General features: G+C 41.7%; 3 protein-coding genes across 3 annotated transcripts; 2 read left to right on the forward strand and 1 right to left on the reverse strand.

Moving 5' to 3' along the window:
• Positions 1–681: 681 nt before the first annotated feature.
• On the reverse strand, positions 682–1,936 carry LOC115681363 (leucine-rich repeat extensin-like protein 3). The gene is made up of 4 exons (XM_056306849.1): positions 1,720–1,936; positions 1,531–1,617; positions 1,077–1,381; positions 682–931 (listed from the first exon to the last, which is right to left on the reverse strand). The coding sequence occupies exons 1-3, from the start codon at positions 1,781–1,783 to the stop codon at positions 1,080–1,082; spliced, it is 453 nt and encodes a 150-aa protein (XP_056162824.1). The 5' UTR covers positions 1,784–1,936; the 3' UTR covers positions 682–931; positions 1,077–1,079.
• A 2,165-nt stretch (positions 1,937–4,101) lies between these two features.
• LOC115681412 (T-complex protein 1 subunit zeta 1) lies at positions 4,102–11,577 on the forward strand. The gene is made up of 15 exons (XM_030605354.2): positions 4,102–4,346; positions 4,427–4,490; positions 5,272–5,407; positions 6,043–6,194; positions 6,266–6,313; positions 6,442–6,534; positions 7,451–7,557; positions 8,327–8,441; positions 8,570–8,656; positions 9,617–9,821; positions 9,955–10,049; positions 10,350–10,418; positions 10,571–10,678; positions 10,775–10,893; positions 11,209–11,577. The coding sequence occupies exons 1-15, from the start codon at positions 4,213–4,215 to the stop codon at positions 11,282–11,284; spliced, it is 1,608 nt and encodes a 535-aa protein (XP_030461214.1). The 5' UTR covers positions 4,102–4,212; the 3' UTR covers positions 11,285–11,577.
• A 1,818-nt stretch (positions 11,578–13,395) lies between these two features.
• On the forward strand, positions 13,396–16,226 carry LOC115681345 (14-3-3 protein 4). Its single transcript, XM_030605265.2, has 5 exons — positions 13,396–13,491; positions 14,332–14,839; positions 14,965–15,087; positions 15,536–15,652; positions 15,955–16,226. The coding sequence occupies exons 2-5, from the start codon at positions 14,354–14,356 to the stop codon at positions 16,015–16,017; spliced, it is 789 nt and encodes a 262-aa protein (XP_030461125.1). The 5' UTR covers positions 13,396–13,491; positions 14,332–14,353; the 3' UTR covers positions 16,018–16,226.
• The last annotated feature ends 55 nt before the right edge of the window (positions 16,227–16,281 follow it).

The following is a 16,281-nucleotide window of genomic DNA, read 5'->3' on the forward strand; positions in this document are numbered from 1 at the left end:
CAAGTGTCTTGTTTTATGCTGTGCATACCCAATTTCAATATAGCTATAGATGGTGGTTATAAATATAATTTGCCTTTTGTGGGCACTTCTTTAAGATACGTAAAAAAAAATGTTTTGCATTGATCAAATCAATTCACTATGGAACCTCTGCATCCTGCCGAGTTCGGATCTATAATGATGTGCAATAAGGGTCGCTCTTATGTAATTAGCTCAAAATATATCGTCTTTACCATTGTGAATTTTCATTTCTGCAGGTAGAAATCTTAAATTTTACCCAACCTATCATACAATGTAACGGTGACATGGAGAAAAAATAGAGAGTGTAATGAAAAATTCAAACGAAAAAAGTTAATCGAGATGCATGTTACGCGGATAATTTAATTTAGTTATACAATTAATATAACTCGAGTAAAACTATCTTTTTCTCCGACCGGCGTTGAATAACGGATGTCCGAGATGCATGTCCCGCTCGCCCAACACGACATTTTAAAGGGCAAACTCTCTGTGCTTGCGGGCCGGGCTTTTACGAGTGCCGTCACGAAGATCGGATAAAACTAGACTTCAAAACAGATCCGATATCGTGCTTAGCAACTGTTTGCGCAGGCTCTCTATCTAGAGCGCTTTCTTTGATTTGGTTTCGGGATCTTTGGTTAGATTACCAGGATATACGCAAAGTGGTTTAAGTTAAATGAGTATACTTTCCACATAAGCCTATGCAGACAGTAGCAGTAACTGTAGTTTCATAGGAAAGACTCTGAAAAACGAACTAAAAGGTTCGATCTTTAGCTATTTTTATTGCCAGGAGCGAACTGAAGTACATGGCATGATTCGAAATCCACAGCAATAATAAGGCGAAACGCTGCGACGTGTATATACGTATTCCTCCTCCAGGCTTTATTTAGTTATCCTTCTTCTGCGTCCTCTGTATAATCTGCATACGGATCAATTGTAGAATCATGAGTACTAAGCTTCTAAGTTCAGTGTTAATCTCGAAAGACCAAGAAGGAAACGCCAGACGTGGGCAAAAAAAAAACAAAGTCGGAGTCGAGACACGAGATCGTGCCGAATCGCCGTACCGTCTAGTTTAGATCGGGCCCGGGGGGCGGAGGCTCCTCGTAGGCGGACCCATTAGGTGGAGGCTCCGGCCCCTCGGAGACACCGTGGACTGGAATCGGACCCAACTCCGGCAGAACGTCGCTACTAGGTGGAGGCTCCGGCTCCTCGGAGACAGTGTGGACTAAAATCGGACCTAACTCCGGCAGAACGTCGCTACTAGGTGGAGGCTCCGGCTCCTCGGAGACAGCGTGGACTGGAATCGGACCCGACTCCAGCAGAACGTTGCTACCAGGTAGAGGCTCGTCCTTGACGCTTCCCGGGGGATCTATATAACCAGCATGTGGATCAATTAAGAAACATCAGGATTATGCTTCTAAGTTTGCGTTAAACTCGAAAGACCGAGAAGGATATGCCGGACAAGAAAGAAGAAACTTGAAGAGTCGAGACGCGAGATTGTACTGAATCATCATATACCTATATCCATTGGACTGGAAGGGAAGTCTTCTAGGCCTTCTCCGTTTGTGACACTGGTTAGGGTAGGTAAAGGACCCTGCCTTGCCTCTGATGGGAAGGAAGAAAACATTCAGTCGCGACTTTAGAGACGGGCACAACCGAAATGAATCGAGAGAAGAGGGATTAGCCTGTCGGAGCGACGCAGAATACCTATACCGCCGACAGAGTACAGAGCGCACGTGATGAGGACGATCGCCAAGTAGTGGCTCGCCATTGATTGTCGATTGAACGCACTCGACTGAAATTCACGACGTGCTTGCTGTGGAGGAGATGTGGGAGATTAAAAGCGACGATATGGCTGCTTAAATAGAGGATGCCTGATTGTTCTAGTCGGGTGTTTCTTGCTTGCAATCAGAGAGTGCTTCACTAGTGCGGGCACTTCTGCTCTTCGTCGAGGAATCGCAGAGCCTCGACACTTTCGTTCAGTGCGCATTGACGTTTCATGTTTCGGCAACGTTTTGGACTTATTATCGTAATTGAGCAAGACAAACTCATTCGCCTTCACGGGGAGCTTGATCTTCTTTCCTTGTATTCGAGGGCAAACATGAATGGCGGGAGCTAAAAATGTTTATGTCTGCAGTGGCTCGACAAAATGTAATCTCAATAGTGTCTGTTTCTTGTAAGAAAAAGAAACGGACAAGAAAGAAAGAAATCGATGTGCTTGTACAAAAACCTACTCGCAAGTCGATATTTAGAATGCTTGACGAGGCTAGAGATCACATATATTTAGGGGCGTGACAGAATTAGCCGAGCATCACTTAATAAGGATGATGATAGGTGCATTCTGCAATCTGCAGGATTCATCGAATGGATGTATTTGTCAAGACAATCGATATTCTTTGCCAAAAAAATTGAAGTTCGGCATGTGACAAGTTTATCCTCTAAGTTACATAAGCATGTGCAATTATGATTTAAAAAAAAAACTAGATTAGTCTCTTCGAGTTGGCGTCACGGGTCCACATATTCTAGTTGGTTTTCTTGTGCGCATCACTGTAATATTAGTAGTGTAAAAATACAGCACGCCCAATCTAGTTTCCACAGAGAAAATTAAGTCAGGTCGATGGGCCGTGAAATGAAGCAGATATTTGGTCATCCGGATTATGGTACGCCGACGGTATAATTCGAGACTAACGTTAGGAAAACTCCACCGATCTACTCTTGTGATAAAGCACATAACTCAAATGCACTTTGCTATTTCAGAAAATCAAATGTGTTTCGAGCTGCATTTGTGGGGGAATGAATAGGTCCGTTTCCTATGCAAAGTCACATGATTGTCTAAAAATATGACTTCATTAGCAAGTGATCGATCATCCCTTAGGTATAAAGCTGAGTATAACCCGCGGAAATGCTATGAACCTTAAAAGACGAAATGTCAAAAAGTCGATGGATGGATTTCGCTTACTAACTTGGCAATTTCCTATAAATGTATGATGAGGAGTCATTCAATTGATGGGTCTTGCTCGTTTCAATGTTGAAACTTGTCTTATCGCTTAACTAAAAAGAAATGTGATTTTTTTTCATTTATAATTTTGTCAAAACGTTTGCATTGCGCTGTTTTGAATATTCGATCCCTTGATAGTTGCAATCGTCGTTTTTTTTCCAAATTTAAACAAATTAAAAAGCTTAAATTAGTCACACCAGATAACTTTTCAAATGTGTATCCATCAAACGGTATTTCTCTCGATGCCTGCTTTCCAATGCATTTTTCAATTACAATTCACCAAATAGGTTTTGCTGTTCATGAAAGCCCTTTAAATTTACTCAAAGGTTTTTCACAGACGTTGAACCAAACACAGCCTTGGTCTTCTCGGATCAATCTAACTTTTTGATATCATTTGTAGCAATCCAACTTGGTTTCGTGTGGAATAAGTCCTTAGATAGCAACGACCATTTATCAACTCAGTAATATTGCGGGTTCTCCGCCAATTTCCACTCTAACAAAGGAGGAAGCAACCCTCATTTAGTTTCATATTCTTCTGCTTATTCAACATGCATTTTAACAATAGCACGACTTCACACCCAAACCCTAGCACAACGATTACACTGGTTTAATTAAAAAGTTCATTAAATCATGTAAATCGATACAAAAACGAAATGCACTCGGGATATAATAAGACAATTACATTGCATTGATGTTTTAGAAAGTTCGGATGATATTCCACCGGACTTCACTTTTATCAATCCCAATTTCTTCTTCATATGCTCTGTGGGTTCGAGGTTTTCTCAACATCAACACAAAGAAAGCCAATTTTTTCTTCTTCATCAACCTATATCTTTCATTCTTTTTGATAGATCTCATATATTTCTTGATTAGTGGTGATACACATTTTGCGAGCAAAACAAAAACTCTAGCATGGACATGCGTGCCCAAAGCCCGCTTCATTTTCCCGGACCGACCCGACCCGACCCGACCCGGCAGAGGATCCTGCCTCCTGGCTATCCAAGCGACGTCGTTTGGTCTCGCGCTTAAACTCTTTGAGAGATCTTTCTCCAGAAAGCCCTAACGCCTGCTGCGAACTTTTCTAGTTCCTCGAAGAGCTTCTTCACTCCCTGTCTCTCTCTCTCTCTCTCTCTCTCTCTCCACTGCGCACGGGAACGCTCCCTAGATTCGTCGACGTTTTCTTTCCTCCCAGGCTTCGGAAGATGTCTCTGCGGGTGCTGAATCCGAATGCGGAGGTCCTCAACAAGTCCGCGGCGCTCCACATGAACATCAACGCCGCGAAGGGCCTGCAGGACGTCCTCAAGACCAACCTCGGCCCCAAAGGCACCATCAAGATGTGAGCCCGTCTCGGATCGCGACCTTTTTCCTTTCCGTTGCGTTTCTGTCGCTGATCTTGTCGTCGCGCTGAACTTTCAGGCTTGTTGGGGGAGCGGGGGACATTAAGCTCACCAAGGATGGGAACACCCTCCTGAAGGAAATGGTGGGTGTTTCTTTCTCGTGCTCTGCGATGGGCTGGCCGCGTTTTTGTTTGCTCGGTTACGATGTCGTTTGTTTTGGTGTCTCTGGTTCGGCGGGGCGCCGTACTGTGAAACTACGAGGATCTAATAGGAAGTAAATGGTGGTGGTTTGCGGTTTACTTCTTCGGAAATACTAAATCTGCCCTTATGCTCGACTTCTGCTACTGTTGCCCGTGGACTTGGAGTTACTTCTGATTATGTAAAATGGATGGTCAATTTGTAGTTCTATGTTCCCCAGATATTAGGGGAGTCTGAGACTCTATTGTCGGGCCGATTAGCTTTCTCGTGAATTTGATGCGGCTCTAGGTATCTACGATAAACAAGGAAGACCACATCTTGATAAGGAAATGCATTGTGTTAGACTTTACGTGATCCATTGATCAAACTGAAGTTTCAGCAATTAAAGAAAGGTTTTGCCTGCACTACCTGGTTGGTTGGATTGTCTTTCATTCAAACTTCATGTTGTTTTGGCAATGAAAAATGCCTGCAAAGTAAACTTGTCGTCCTAGATGTTTCATAATTAGTGGGTGGCAATTTTTGCTTTTGAAGGTAAATTACCACCAGTTGTTGGATTAGCTTTTACACAGCTTTCTGCTGCAGTTTTACTTGATAGATTAGAAAGCTAGATCTTCAGAGATGGCCCATTACGCTGATCATTTTACCACAGTAAAGTTCGCATGTGAAAATTTGCATTTGGAACACCTTTGGATTTAGCACTAGTTGATATTTTACCAATTGCTGCAGCAAATTCAAAACCCAACTGCAATTATGATTGCAAGGACCGCTGTTGCACAAGACGACATAAGCGGTGATGGAACAACATCTACAGTCCTTTTCATTGGCGAGCTTATGAAACAGTCTGAGCGCTATATCGATGAAGGTATGTTGTCAATTTCCCCAACTCAGTAGCACGGTCTCTCGTTTCTATTGCATGCTGAAGTTTCATATCCTTAACCATCTTCTGTTGCCCCTATGACATTCTGACTTTGCATTTATAAACATATTATGCCTTTTTTAGGCTCAAAGATAGACTCCCATTCTGGTGGCACCGGCGGGTTACTTCCTCATTATTGTATCCCGAAAGTCATGCTGCATATTATATAATCCTAAGGGAAGCTATTTGGAATAGCCTTATTTGCTCCGACCTACTTTTGTTGTCCTAATTGACCAAGCCCGTGATTTGAAGGTTGTGTTGCATTGGAAGAATGAATGCCACTCCATTGTTGTCCTATTTGGAGACTATGTGCCCTAAGATGAGGAGTCTTTATCATATATTTGAATCGAAGTTTGTATAATGTTGGTATGCAGAGTATCTAGAAGCCAGTAATTTTACTGGGAAATGCATAGATTTATTTCTCTTTCAATTGCATAGTAAAGAAGTTGTTCGCCTCTCAATTTGTTTCAGTCACCTTTTGAGTTAAAAGTTGCATCACTGAAGAAAAGCTAGAACTTTTGGAAATGGGCCTCCATTTGTGCCTCAGGAGCACCTTCATTGTCAGCTTTTACTTGTTTTAGGCATGCATCCACGTGTTCTGGTTGATGGATTTGAGATTGCAAAAAGAGCAACCCTCCAATTTCTTGAGAAGTTCAAGACTCCCGTTGTAATGGGCGAAGAACCTGACAAAGAAATTCTTAAGATGGTTGCCAGAACTACGCTAAGAACAAAGGTACTTCTGATATCTTCTATTATTCTGTGAACGAGTTCTTTATATACTTACTGACATGTTTTCTTGGACAGCTATACGAGGCACTGGCTGATCAATTGACAGATATAGTTGTTAATGCGGTGAGTGATACTACTGAGGTGGCAGATGGGCTAATTCACAAGCATAATTTTCTAGGCCTTTGTCATTACCTGCTTAGAAGTTTTGTTATGGATATGGTGATTAATAATAATTGGTTACATCATGACAGGTGCTCTGCATCAGAAAACCTGAGGAAGCCATTGACCTTTTTATGGTGGAGATTATGCATATGCGCCACAAGTTTGATGTCGATACGCGCTTGGTATGAATGTCTTTCATAGTTGTGGCTGTGAATTCATGTCTCTTTGTGATTATACTGGCCACTTCAAAAGATCTACCTCTTATGAAGTGGAAATAAATATATACCTTGTCATTGCCTCCATTTTTTTCGTTGAATTTTTGGACTCACTGGCATCTGTTTTCTTTCTTTTCCTGTCTTGAGATGTTCTGGATTTGTTCTGAATTGTGAAAATGCTTGACTGATTACCCGAACATCTGGCGGGCAGGTGCTACCTTTGAAATGTAGAAAGTTGGAAAATAGGTACTCCTGAAAAAAGCCAAAACACAAAGCATTTTGTATTAACAGCTCTAAAGAGAAAATGGCTGGAAGTTTTCTTCTAGATATTTTACAATGGAGAAATGATGTGATACTATTACAAAAAAATTGAGAATCGTACCTCGCTTTGCCTTTCACTTTCTGTACTACAGCTTGATTATTTTTTTTCTCTTTATGGCATGAAGTTTGAAGTCTTGACTATATGATTGTGGCGTGTTTTGTTGAGCCCATGATCATGAATAAGATAGGAAGGTATACCCCTCCTGGAGGTAGTGCAAGACAAAGCTTTGACTCCTTATTTCTTCAATCACTATAAGCAATTCGATAGAAAGATTATCTAAAATGAAATAGGTCCTTTTGTTGTCCTCATATTGATTGCTGTCCCTTCCAATTTATTAAGCATATCTCTTAGTTATGAATTTGAAAGGAAGTATTGCATTACCTTGGTGAAGAAAAATATTATGATGTTGTTTCCTTTTTGGGTATAGTGTCTTTTACATTCTTAGAGAAACCCACAAAAAGAAAGAGAATTGGTCCAGTACCTTCGGCTTGCCAATGTCCATTTTTTCTTACGAAATATATATTTAATGTGTGCTGACTATACTATCCTTGTCATCCACAGGTTGAGGGTCTTGTCCTTGATCATGGTTCGAGACATCCTGATATGAAGAGACGAGCAGAGAACTGTCATATCTTGACATGCAATGTGACCTTGGAGTATGAGAAAAGGTACAAATACTGTTGTTCTTTAGAGATAAGCATGATTTATTGGTGCTCTATAATGTATGTTTCCCCGTTGTCTCCACTCTCACATGCCAAACATGATTTTTTAACCGTCTCAATATTTTGTATGGTTGTTTGCTGGACTATCTGTGTCCTTATGAACAGATTGGTGGCAATGCCATGGCATGAATGAGAGCTACTAAAAACACGAAGTTTGTCTACCATGTATTTGCTTCCTTCCTGGTTTCTACATTCTGAAATAGGTCTATGGCTCTATGTGGAAGATGGTCATCGCTATGTTATTGTTGAGAGTATTTGATGTTGTTGATCCCCTTGTAGATTACAATACTAATTGAATGCATTGGCGTGTTGGTTATTTGTTTGCTGTACTATTATGTTAATATGTGTGATCTGAAAGCATGAAAAACTGTATTTTTTTTATTCTTTTTGTTTGTGGTTTTCAGTTGTCCCATTTAGTTGTCTCGGTGTTTTGGTCTGGTAAAAAGCAATAGCTGTAAATATTTTGAATTAAGAAGTAGATATGTTATGCAGTAAATTTTTTATTATGAAAATGATTTGGCTGAGCTTTTCTTTGAAAATGGAGTGCTGAAAACTCATCGTCGAAGATTTTTTGCTAAATTTGCAAAATCTACTTCCGAAAGTGTGATATAGCGGTTCCCAAGGAGCAGCTTGCTCTGCAGTTTCTTTGGAGCATAAAGTAGCATTTTGTAAGGTCTTTCTGGGGAAATAGTAGACTAATCATATATTCTTTCAGTGAAATAAATGCAGGTTTTTTCTACTCTAATGCTGAGCAGAGAGAGGCAATGGTTGCTGCGGAAAGGCGTCAAGTTGATGAGAGAGTTCAAAAGATTATTGAACTTAAGAACAAGGTTGAGATTGCATAATCTGCCTTCGGTGGAGAATCTAATTGGCACATACTTCATTTAGTGTAAACAACTGTCATATACTTCGACATTTGTCCAGTCTTGTGACAATGTTCCAATTTGTCCCTTTTCAGGTTTGCTCGGGCAATGACAATAGTTTTGTTGTCATCAATCAAAAGGGTATAGACCCACCATCGCTCGATCTTCTTGCAAGAGCAGGGGTAGGTCTAGGACGAATCTGTAGCTTTTCTCCTCTGACGTATCAATAATTCTTGATCAACAGCATTGCGCTTTCTTTTGATCAATGTATTGAAGTGTATGGCTTTAAGCTTCTAGTCCGCTCTATCCTATAGATAATCAACATACTTGGAAAAATAAAATTGGGAAGTTCTGTTGATGAGACGCCAAACTGACATCCTGCCTTTTCTTGCTATAGTTCTGTTATGTTTTTCGTTCCTTTACAGTTTGGATTTTGATAGTGGGGAATTCTTTCATGGTGGTACCATCTTATTTGGTTAGTTTGTAATAATATTTAGATGCAATTATCCAGTGATTTGAGTAAGTTCATGGGTAACTTATGCAAGATGGGCAGCTAGAAGGCCAAAGTGGGCATATGCTCATTTCAAGTTAGTAAAAGAGAATAGTTTGCGCAAAATTATTGCGAACACCTGTCTTGGCCATGTTTCGCATTTGTTGCTGTTGAAAAGACATGACAGCTTGCTATTTCTATCTTGTTTGGCAAGTTGTACTTTTCATAATTTTATGGTCTGTCTATATCTCCTGTTACCTTATGTGCATGTTAACAAATTGTTTATATGCCCCCCGGACAAGTGCACGTTTAGCAACTTTTTCATTGAGATTAAGCAATGTCCAGTTTTTCAATTTTGTGCAGTGTGAAATGGCTAGGGTAGAGATTTCGTCTCACAGAGCGTTGTTTTCAGGAATGTTGTTCTAATTGTTGGGTTAGTTTGGAAAAAGGAATGGTAGTTAAGTGATTATTTTGCTTCATTGATGGGACATTTATTTTAAATGAGAATCACCCTAAAAGACCATTTCGGATTATTGTTCTTAGTAATCTTCATCATTGATATTATTGAGTTTCGGTCGAGATGCTCTGTCAATTCTGGTTGAATGTTCTTTTGTACTCTGTGCCACCATTTTGACCATATGTAGTTGTGTAGATTATTGCTCTTCGGAGAGCGAAGAGGAGAAATATGGAACGCTTGGTCTTAGCTTGTGGTGGCGAGGCTGTCAATTCAGTTGCTGATATTACTCCTGATTGCCTTGGTTGGGCTGGACTTGTCTATGAGCATATCCTTGGAGAAGAGAAGTACACGTTTGTGGAAAATGTGAAGAATCCACTTTCTTGCACAATTTTGATTAAAGGTACTAGAGGAAGCTTATAAATTTTGGTTACTTCAGACTATTAATTTTGCGTCTTGCCTCTTATTGTTTGTCTGATTTGTGCATTCAGGGTTTTAAGAGTCTGTGAAAACTCATTTATTTGTTCATATTCCAGGACCTAATGACCACACAATTGCTCAAATAAAGGATGCTGTTCGTGATGGTCTGAGAGCTGTCAAAAATACTATCGAAGATGAAGCTGTGGTACTGGTAAGTGCCTTTTCCGAATCGCCTGACTCTGGCAAGGGTCTGTAAGGAACATCATTCTCCTCTGTTTGATGGTTGCTTCTAGCTCTATAGCCATGTAACAGATCCAATTTATTTTATAATTGTGCATTCTCGATAAAAATAAATGACATGCAATTTTCGGATAATTCCGATGGGAAGACTTGAAGGCTCTTTTCTAAAGCTGCTTACTTTTATCCTGACTGAGCTCATTTTGGAACTGCCTTTGTCGATAAGGGGTTTTATCGACAACATGGATTGCTGATTTAAATATTTTGGGTTCAGGGGGCTGGAGCTTTTGAAGTGGCAGCCAGACAATTCTTGATGAATGAAGTGAAGAAAACTGTCCAAGGGGTATAAAATTGTAGCCATACAAATTCACGTAGACTCTTTGTTAATATTTGTGCATGTGGAATGGAAAAAAAGAAAACCACATCACTGTCTAGTTCAGTTGGAAGTTTGTCGTTATCTGTTCTATAAGTATTTGCTGTTTGTGAACTGAACAGCGTGCCCAGCTTGGTGTTGAAGCATTTGCTAATGCCCTTCTCGTGGTGCCGAAGACCCTTGCCGAGAATTCTGGGCTTGATACGCAGGACGTGATCATTTCTCTGACGGTATGATACTTTCTGTGGAATTTATTAGTTGACAGCATGGGGAATATGGAATGATCTGAATAGTTAGCTTTGTGTTCTTCTTTGATGGTTCTTCAGGGCGAGCATGATAGGGGAAATATTGTTGGCCTAAATCAGCACACAGGGGAACCTATTGATCCCCAGATGGAGGGTATCTTCGACAATTACTCTGTGAAGCGCCAGATCGTAAACTCAGGGTACATTGACATTTGTCCTTTTAAAAGCAGTTTGCGTAACATCTTTCCCATAGAAATGTGTTTCTGGTATTAAATCAGTTGAACCAACAGCCGAATAGAATTTCAAGTAACTGGCAACCTTCATGTGAAGAAACTAGCGCTAGGATTGTCTTGGTTTCAAACCTGACTTTGATGCGACAACGATAAGACAAGCCAGCAAAAATTAATTTATCCTATGTGTTCAATTTTAATATATGCTGTGGTTCTACAATGGGGACCAGTGGTCGTTTAGTGATTTTCCCTTTATGCTAATTACTTGTGAAATTGTCTTTTCAGGCCTGTCATTGCATCCCAGTTACTATTGGTGGACGAAGTGATCCGTGCTGGCCGTAACATGAGGAAACCTTCTTAGTGGATTCCATAACCGTATTTTTTTGGTGAATACTTTCTGAGGCTCGAGAAATTTACTGTGTGGAGTCCTTAGGCCTGAAGTAAAGGAGACCCCAGATGAGATTAAATTCCTGGAATGGGGTCAACTAGCAGTGATTGGCACCCTGACTAGAGCTATTTGATTTGCATTCTATACGAGTTTTGCCTTCTGGGGTGTGCCTTTGTCCGTGTTTTGTTCTTGTAATGCCTTCTTTGGGTGTCTGAATTATTTTCTTCTGCAGCAATTAGTATGTGGTATTTTATTTTTGCTGGACATACGTATTGAGAGACGGTACTTATTCTATACGGGTATTGATCTGCGTTGCTGTGGTGGATCTAACTGTTGAAGCTTATCCCCAGTGCTAACCTCCTTTATTCATATTATCTTTCTAATTTTACAGAAAATGCCCGTTAAGCCAAGCGAATTGTCGTATAACCTGGGGCCAGGGCTATGGTAATCGAACAGGTTTATCCTTTTTTATTCCAATGAGAATAGGATGTCCGTGGTTCTTTATAATGCTCAGCAAATCCTCATCTGGTGTAACATTCTTCTCATCCCATGTAGTTTGGTTAGTGAATTATATGCGACAGCAGATTATTTTCTATAAAACAAAAGTTTCAGTCGTGTAGCTTTTGCCCAAAGAACATTCTGCCACGTTCGAAAGGGTGCGGAATGATCGTGGGAATGCCGTGTCCCATAAAAGCCAAAATTAAAGATATGGTGCCAAGGCGACCGTCCTCCATAAGAAGCATCATCTTCAAACTGGCCTTTTTGCCGTCTCAATTCGCTAACTCACGGCTTTGAAGTTGGTGTGCCGATTGAGATGTTACCGTCTATCTGTATCCTCATTTGATCTCAACTCAATTTTCTGTACATTATCTTCTGCAGCATTTTCTCATGTATTTAGAGTCGCTTTCAGCGGAAAAGAAATAACTTCCGGTACAAGTTTGAATTTCAGCGAGCACTTCTGGCTTGTGGGTTTTGACGAATTGGCCTCGAATTGACTTGAAAATGTGAAACGCATCAAGGAACCCGGGAGAAATTATTGTCATGGAGAAAAAAATAAAATAAAAAACGATCGTGCTCTGCTCTCGCTGCGTAAGTGGATGACCGTCCAAGGCCTAAAGATTGCCTTCGCAAAGGAACAATCAATCATGATGGGGTCCATGCCGGTGGTCAATGCCAGTGTGGTCTTTCTTCCTTTTGGTAAGCCCAATGTGGCCGTCTCTGTCTCTCTCATCTCAATGGATTACCAAAACCCTTTTCCTTTTCGCTTTCCAGTAATTCCTCTTTTCACCCCGCTGTACTTTTGAGGTCCTCCACATCGGACCCTAAACTTCAAGAGTTAGTCATCTTCCCCCCCCCCCCCCCCACCACCCAATCAAACTTTTCAAGTGTTGCATTTTGCATCGCGTACTTTAACATAGGAGGGGTACATCCCAGTGGCCAAATTCGCGTATCAGAAACGAAATAGAAAAATGAGAGTGCTATGACGGTTTGAAAGTGTATTCGAGATGTAAAGCGTAACCAAAGGATTGATCGAGTCATAAAATCAACGCGGTTTGACTACAAAGGCTCGAGAAGCAGGAGGCTGTCGGGGGGGGGGGGGGCCACAATGAAACGACTTCCTGCAAATCTCTCACTTCCGACTTGGATTGCCTGTTCATGAATCCTGACCGGACCGGACCAGAGTGGTTGGCCTGTCTAGCCGACCCATAACATTATCATCAGGTGAACCCGACACATTAAAAAAAAAATTTGCAAAGTTGTAGTGTCTTGAAAGATCTGGAGTGCGGTTCTCAATATCCCACAATGGAATGGCTAAATTGAGAAATGTCCCCTCTTTTTGTGGGCCTTTTTCTTTTGGTAATGCAAAAATTCCAAAAGCTCGGTGAAGTGTTCTGCTTGTTTTGTGTTTTTCTTTGTTGGGCGCCCCCTTTTTTTCCACGTCCGTCCCTCCCGGCAATACGCGTCTTCGGCCACCTCATTCGATGAAAAGGGAGGACTCCTCCCGATTCAACCTCCTCCCCCGTATAAATTTGACTCTCGCGACGCCCCCTCACGGTCTCCCCTGTCCCTTCCCCCCGCTCACTTTCGCCCGGCTTTTCCTCTCCTCTCTCTCTCTCTCTCTCTCTCTCTCTCTCTCTCTCTCGCTGCTCCTGCGCTTCCGCGATCCCTAGCAGTCGAAGGTAACACACCCTCGCACATCTCCTCCTCCTCTTCTCTCTCCGTTTCGATCTGACCTTCGATCGCGCGTGAGTGCGTCCTTCGTCCTGCGATTCGGATTCGTTCGTTTAAATTCCAGATTGAGATTCGTAGTCATTCTTCGTGTTTGGATCTGAGCTTCCGGCTGGCGGTTCTGCGTGTGTGCGCGAGAGCGTTCGGCATGCGATGATCTGATTCTGATTTTGTGCGCGCGCGATTGGATCTGTCGAGTCTGTAATCCGTCGGGAGGCGAAAATGCGTGTTGAATGGGCTGGAATATTTTTTTTTTTTAAAATCTTTTTGAAATTTTTTGCTCGTGGAAATTCGTAAAAGATGAGTGGAATTATGGAAAGGGAAGCGGAATGATTTGGCGGTGATGATTTTCAAGTTTTGACTGTTTCGTGTGACCGATGAGAATGAGTACGATTCGACTTGGATGGAGTAATGATGAGTTGTTATCTCATTCTGCGTGTATGGCCGAACGCGAGCGAACGCGAATCACCTGATTCGCGTAGAGGACTTCCCTTTTTTGGTCCTGACCTAGCACGATGCGGATGATGATGTAGCCATGCCGACCTTTGATAGATCTGATATGGCATTAGCTCCAATTGATTTAATCTGCGGCGGCGATGATTTGGCGTGAAAGTCGTGCTTTGAATTAGGGGTATGTCTTGGGCTAGTAGAACGTAGCTCCCATTCCGCGAGTGAAACCATTCAAATGACCCCCGCGGTGGTAGCGAGAAATGATTCGCTCACAGTTTCTGATTTTGCGGAGTTTCTGTTCTGATGATCGAGACTAATGTGCCTTGTGTTGGCGGGCTTAGGCTTCGTAACGGTACGGCAAAGATGTCGCCCTCTGATTCTTCGCGGGAGGAATATGTGTACCTGGCCAAGTTGGCCGAACAGGCTGAGCGGTACGAGGAAATGGTGGAGTTCATGGAGAAAGTTGCCAAGACCGTGGACGTCGAGGAGCTGACTGTTGAGGAACGTAACCTTTTGTCCGTGGCGTACAAGAATGTGATCGGGGCCAGGAGGGCGTCGTGGAGGATTATTTCTTCCATTGAGCAGAAGGAAGAGACCAGGGGTAACACCGATCATGTGGTGATCATTAAGGAGTACAGGGGAAAGATCGAGTGTGAGCTTAGCAAGATCTGTGACGGGATTCTCAGCCTTCTTGAGTCCCATCTCATTCCCTCAGCCTCATCTGCCGAGTCCAAGGTGTTTTACCTTAAGATGAAAGGTGATTACCACAGGTATCTGGCAGAGTTTAAGACTGGGACTGAAAGGAAGGAAGCTGCTGAGAGCACCTTATTGGCCTACAAGTCTGCTCAGGTGCGTTCCCTGTTCAATTCATTTGCTTTGAACACGGCTCATGTGATTACCTTAAACTTCTGTCTTGATGCTTTACTTCTTCGTTAATACTTTATAATCTGACACTTGTATCTCTTGTTGATTAGGATATTGCTGTAGCTGAATTGGCTTCTACTCACCCAATCAGGCTGGGACTTGCGCTGAACTTCTCTGTGTTCTATTATGAAATCCTTAACTCGCCTGACCGTGCTTGCGCTCTTGCAAAGCAGGTGTGCTTTACTAATAATTGCATGCTATCGCATGCAAAGCTGCAGACTTAGTACTGTGCATCACTTTTATCTGAGGTGACATAATGGGCTAACAGGGTATAGCTTAAAGCATTCATCCTCTCCTTTTTAACTTGAGGAGAATGGATTTTTTTCATTATGAACTTTTTAATTTGCGCATTCGCAAAATTTGAGTCCTTTGGGCATTTTCTTTCGTAAATAATATGGGACGACAATTAAGCAGCTGCTTCAATTAAGCAGCTGCTTTGATGTAATTTGGAATTTGGAATTCGTATTTCAACCTTGTGCAAGACTATTGTGCTGTGACTGAAATAGGAGTTATAGCTGTATTTTATTTTTCCCATTTGACTGGATCTACTACTTAATTTGCTTTCTTCATCTATCTTTAGTAAATTTCATTTCCTGACTAGCAGCAATTTGTTTCTTGTAGGCATTTGATGAGGCCATTTCTGAGTTGGATACCTTGGGTGAGGAATCATACAAGGACAGTACGTTGATCATGCAACTTCTGCGAGACAACTTGACACTCTGGACTTCTGATCTCGCGGTCTCTCTCTCTCTCTCTCTCTCTCTCTCTCTCTCTCTCTCTCTCTCTCTCTCTCTCTCGGAGTATGCGTTTGTGGGAGGGTGCAAGTGTGTATTCATTGTCGATACTAGCAATGCACTTGTCGTTATCTCTCATGGCTTTTTTTTTATCAATGAGTCTTCGAAAGAATTGCAACGCTTTTTCACCCACTTGATTTCGTTCATGAGGTTTATATTGTAATACATCGGAGTTTTCCTCGATTGTTTGAAATTTTTCCACTACCTAGGTGTTCATGTTCTTATTCATTGTGTTTGTGATGTCAGGATGAAGCTGGGGATGACATTAAGGAAGCTTCAAAACCGGAGTCTGGAGAGGGGCCGCAATGATTTGCTTAGTTAATAGGACAATGTCGGTACTTTATGATGTTTTGCACTGTCGTAGATGCCATGTGGCTTGTCGCAGTGAGATTACTTATGAACTTGAGTGCTATAAGGTGTTTTTCTAGTGTTCCTTGATGAGATTCGGGTTGTTTTACCTATTAAACGATATATAATTAGAGTTTTTAGAGTGTTTTAATGGATATCATCATCTCAAATTGTCGGTTCCCTCGTGTGGGCTTTCGTGCTGCCTAGTTTAAATAGCACGGGCCC

Source organism: Syzygium oleosum, unplaced genomic scaffold, assembly GCF_021117445.2.
Source record: "Syzygium oleosum isolate NSW1041296 unplaced genomic scaffold, Sole_v2.1 Sole_v2.48, whole genome shotgun sequence".
Taxonomy (NCBI): domain Eukaryota; kingdom Viridiplantae; phylum Streptophyta; class Magnoliopsida; order Myrtales; family Myrtaceae; genus Syzygium; species Syzygium oleosum.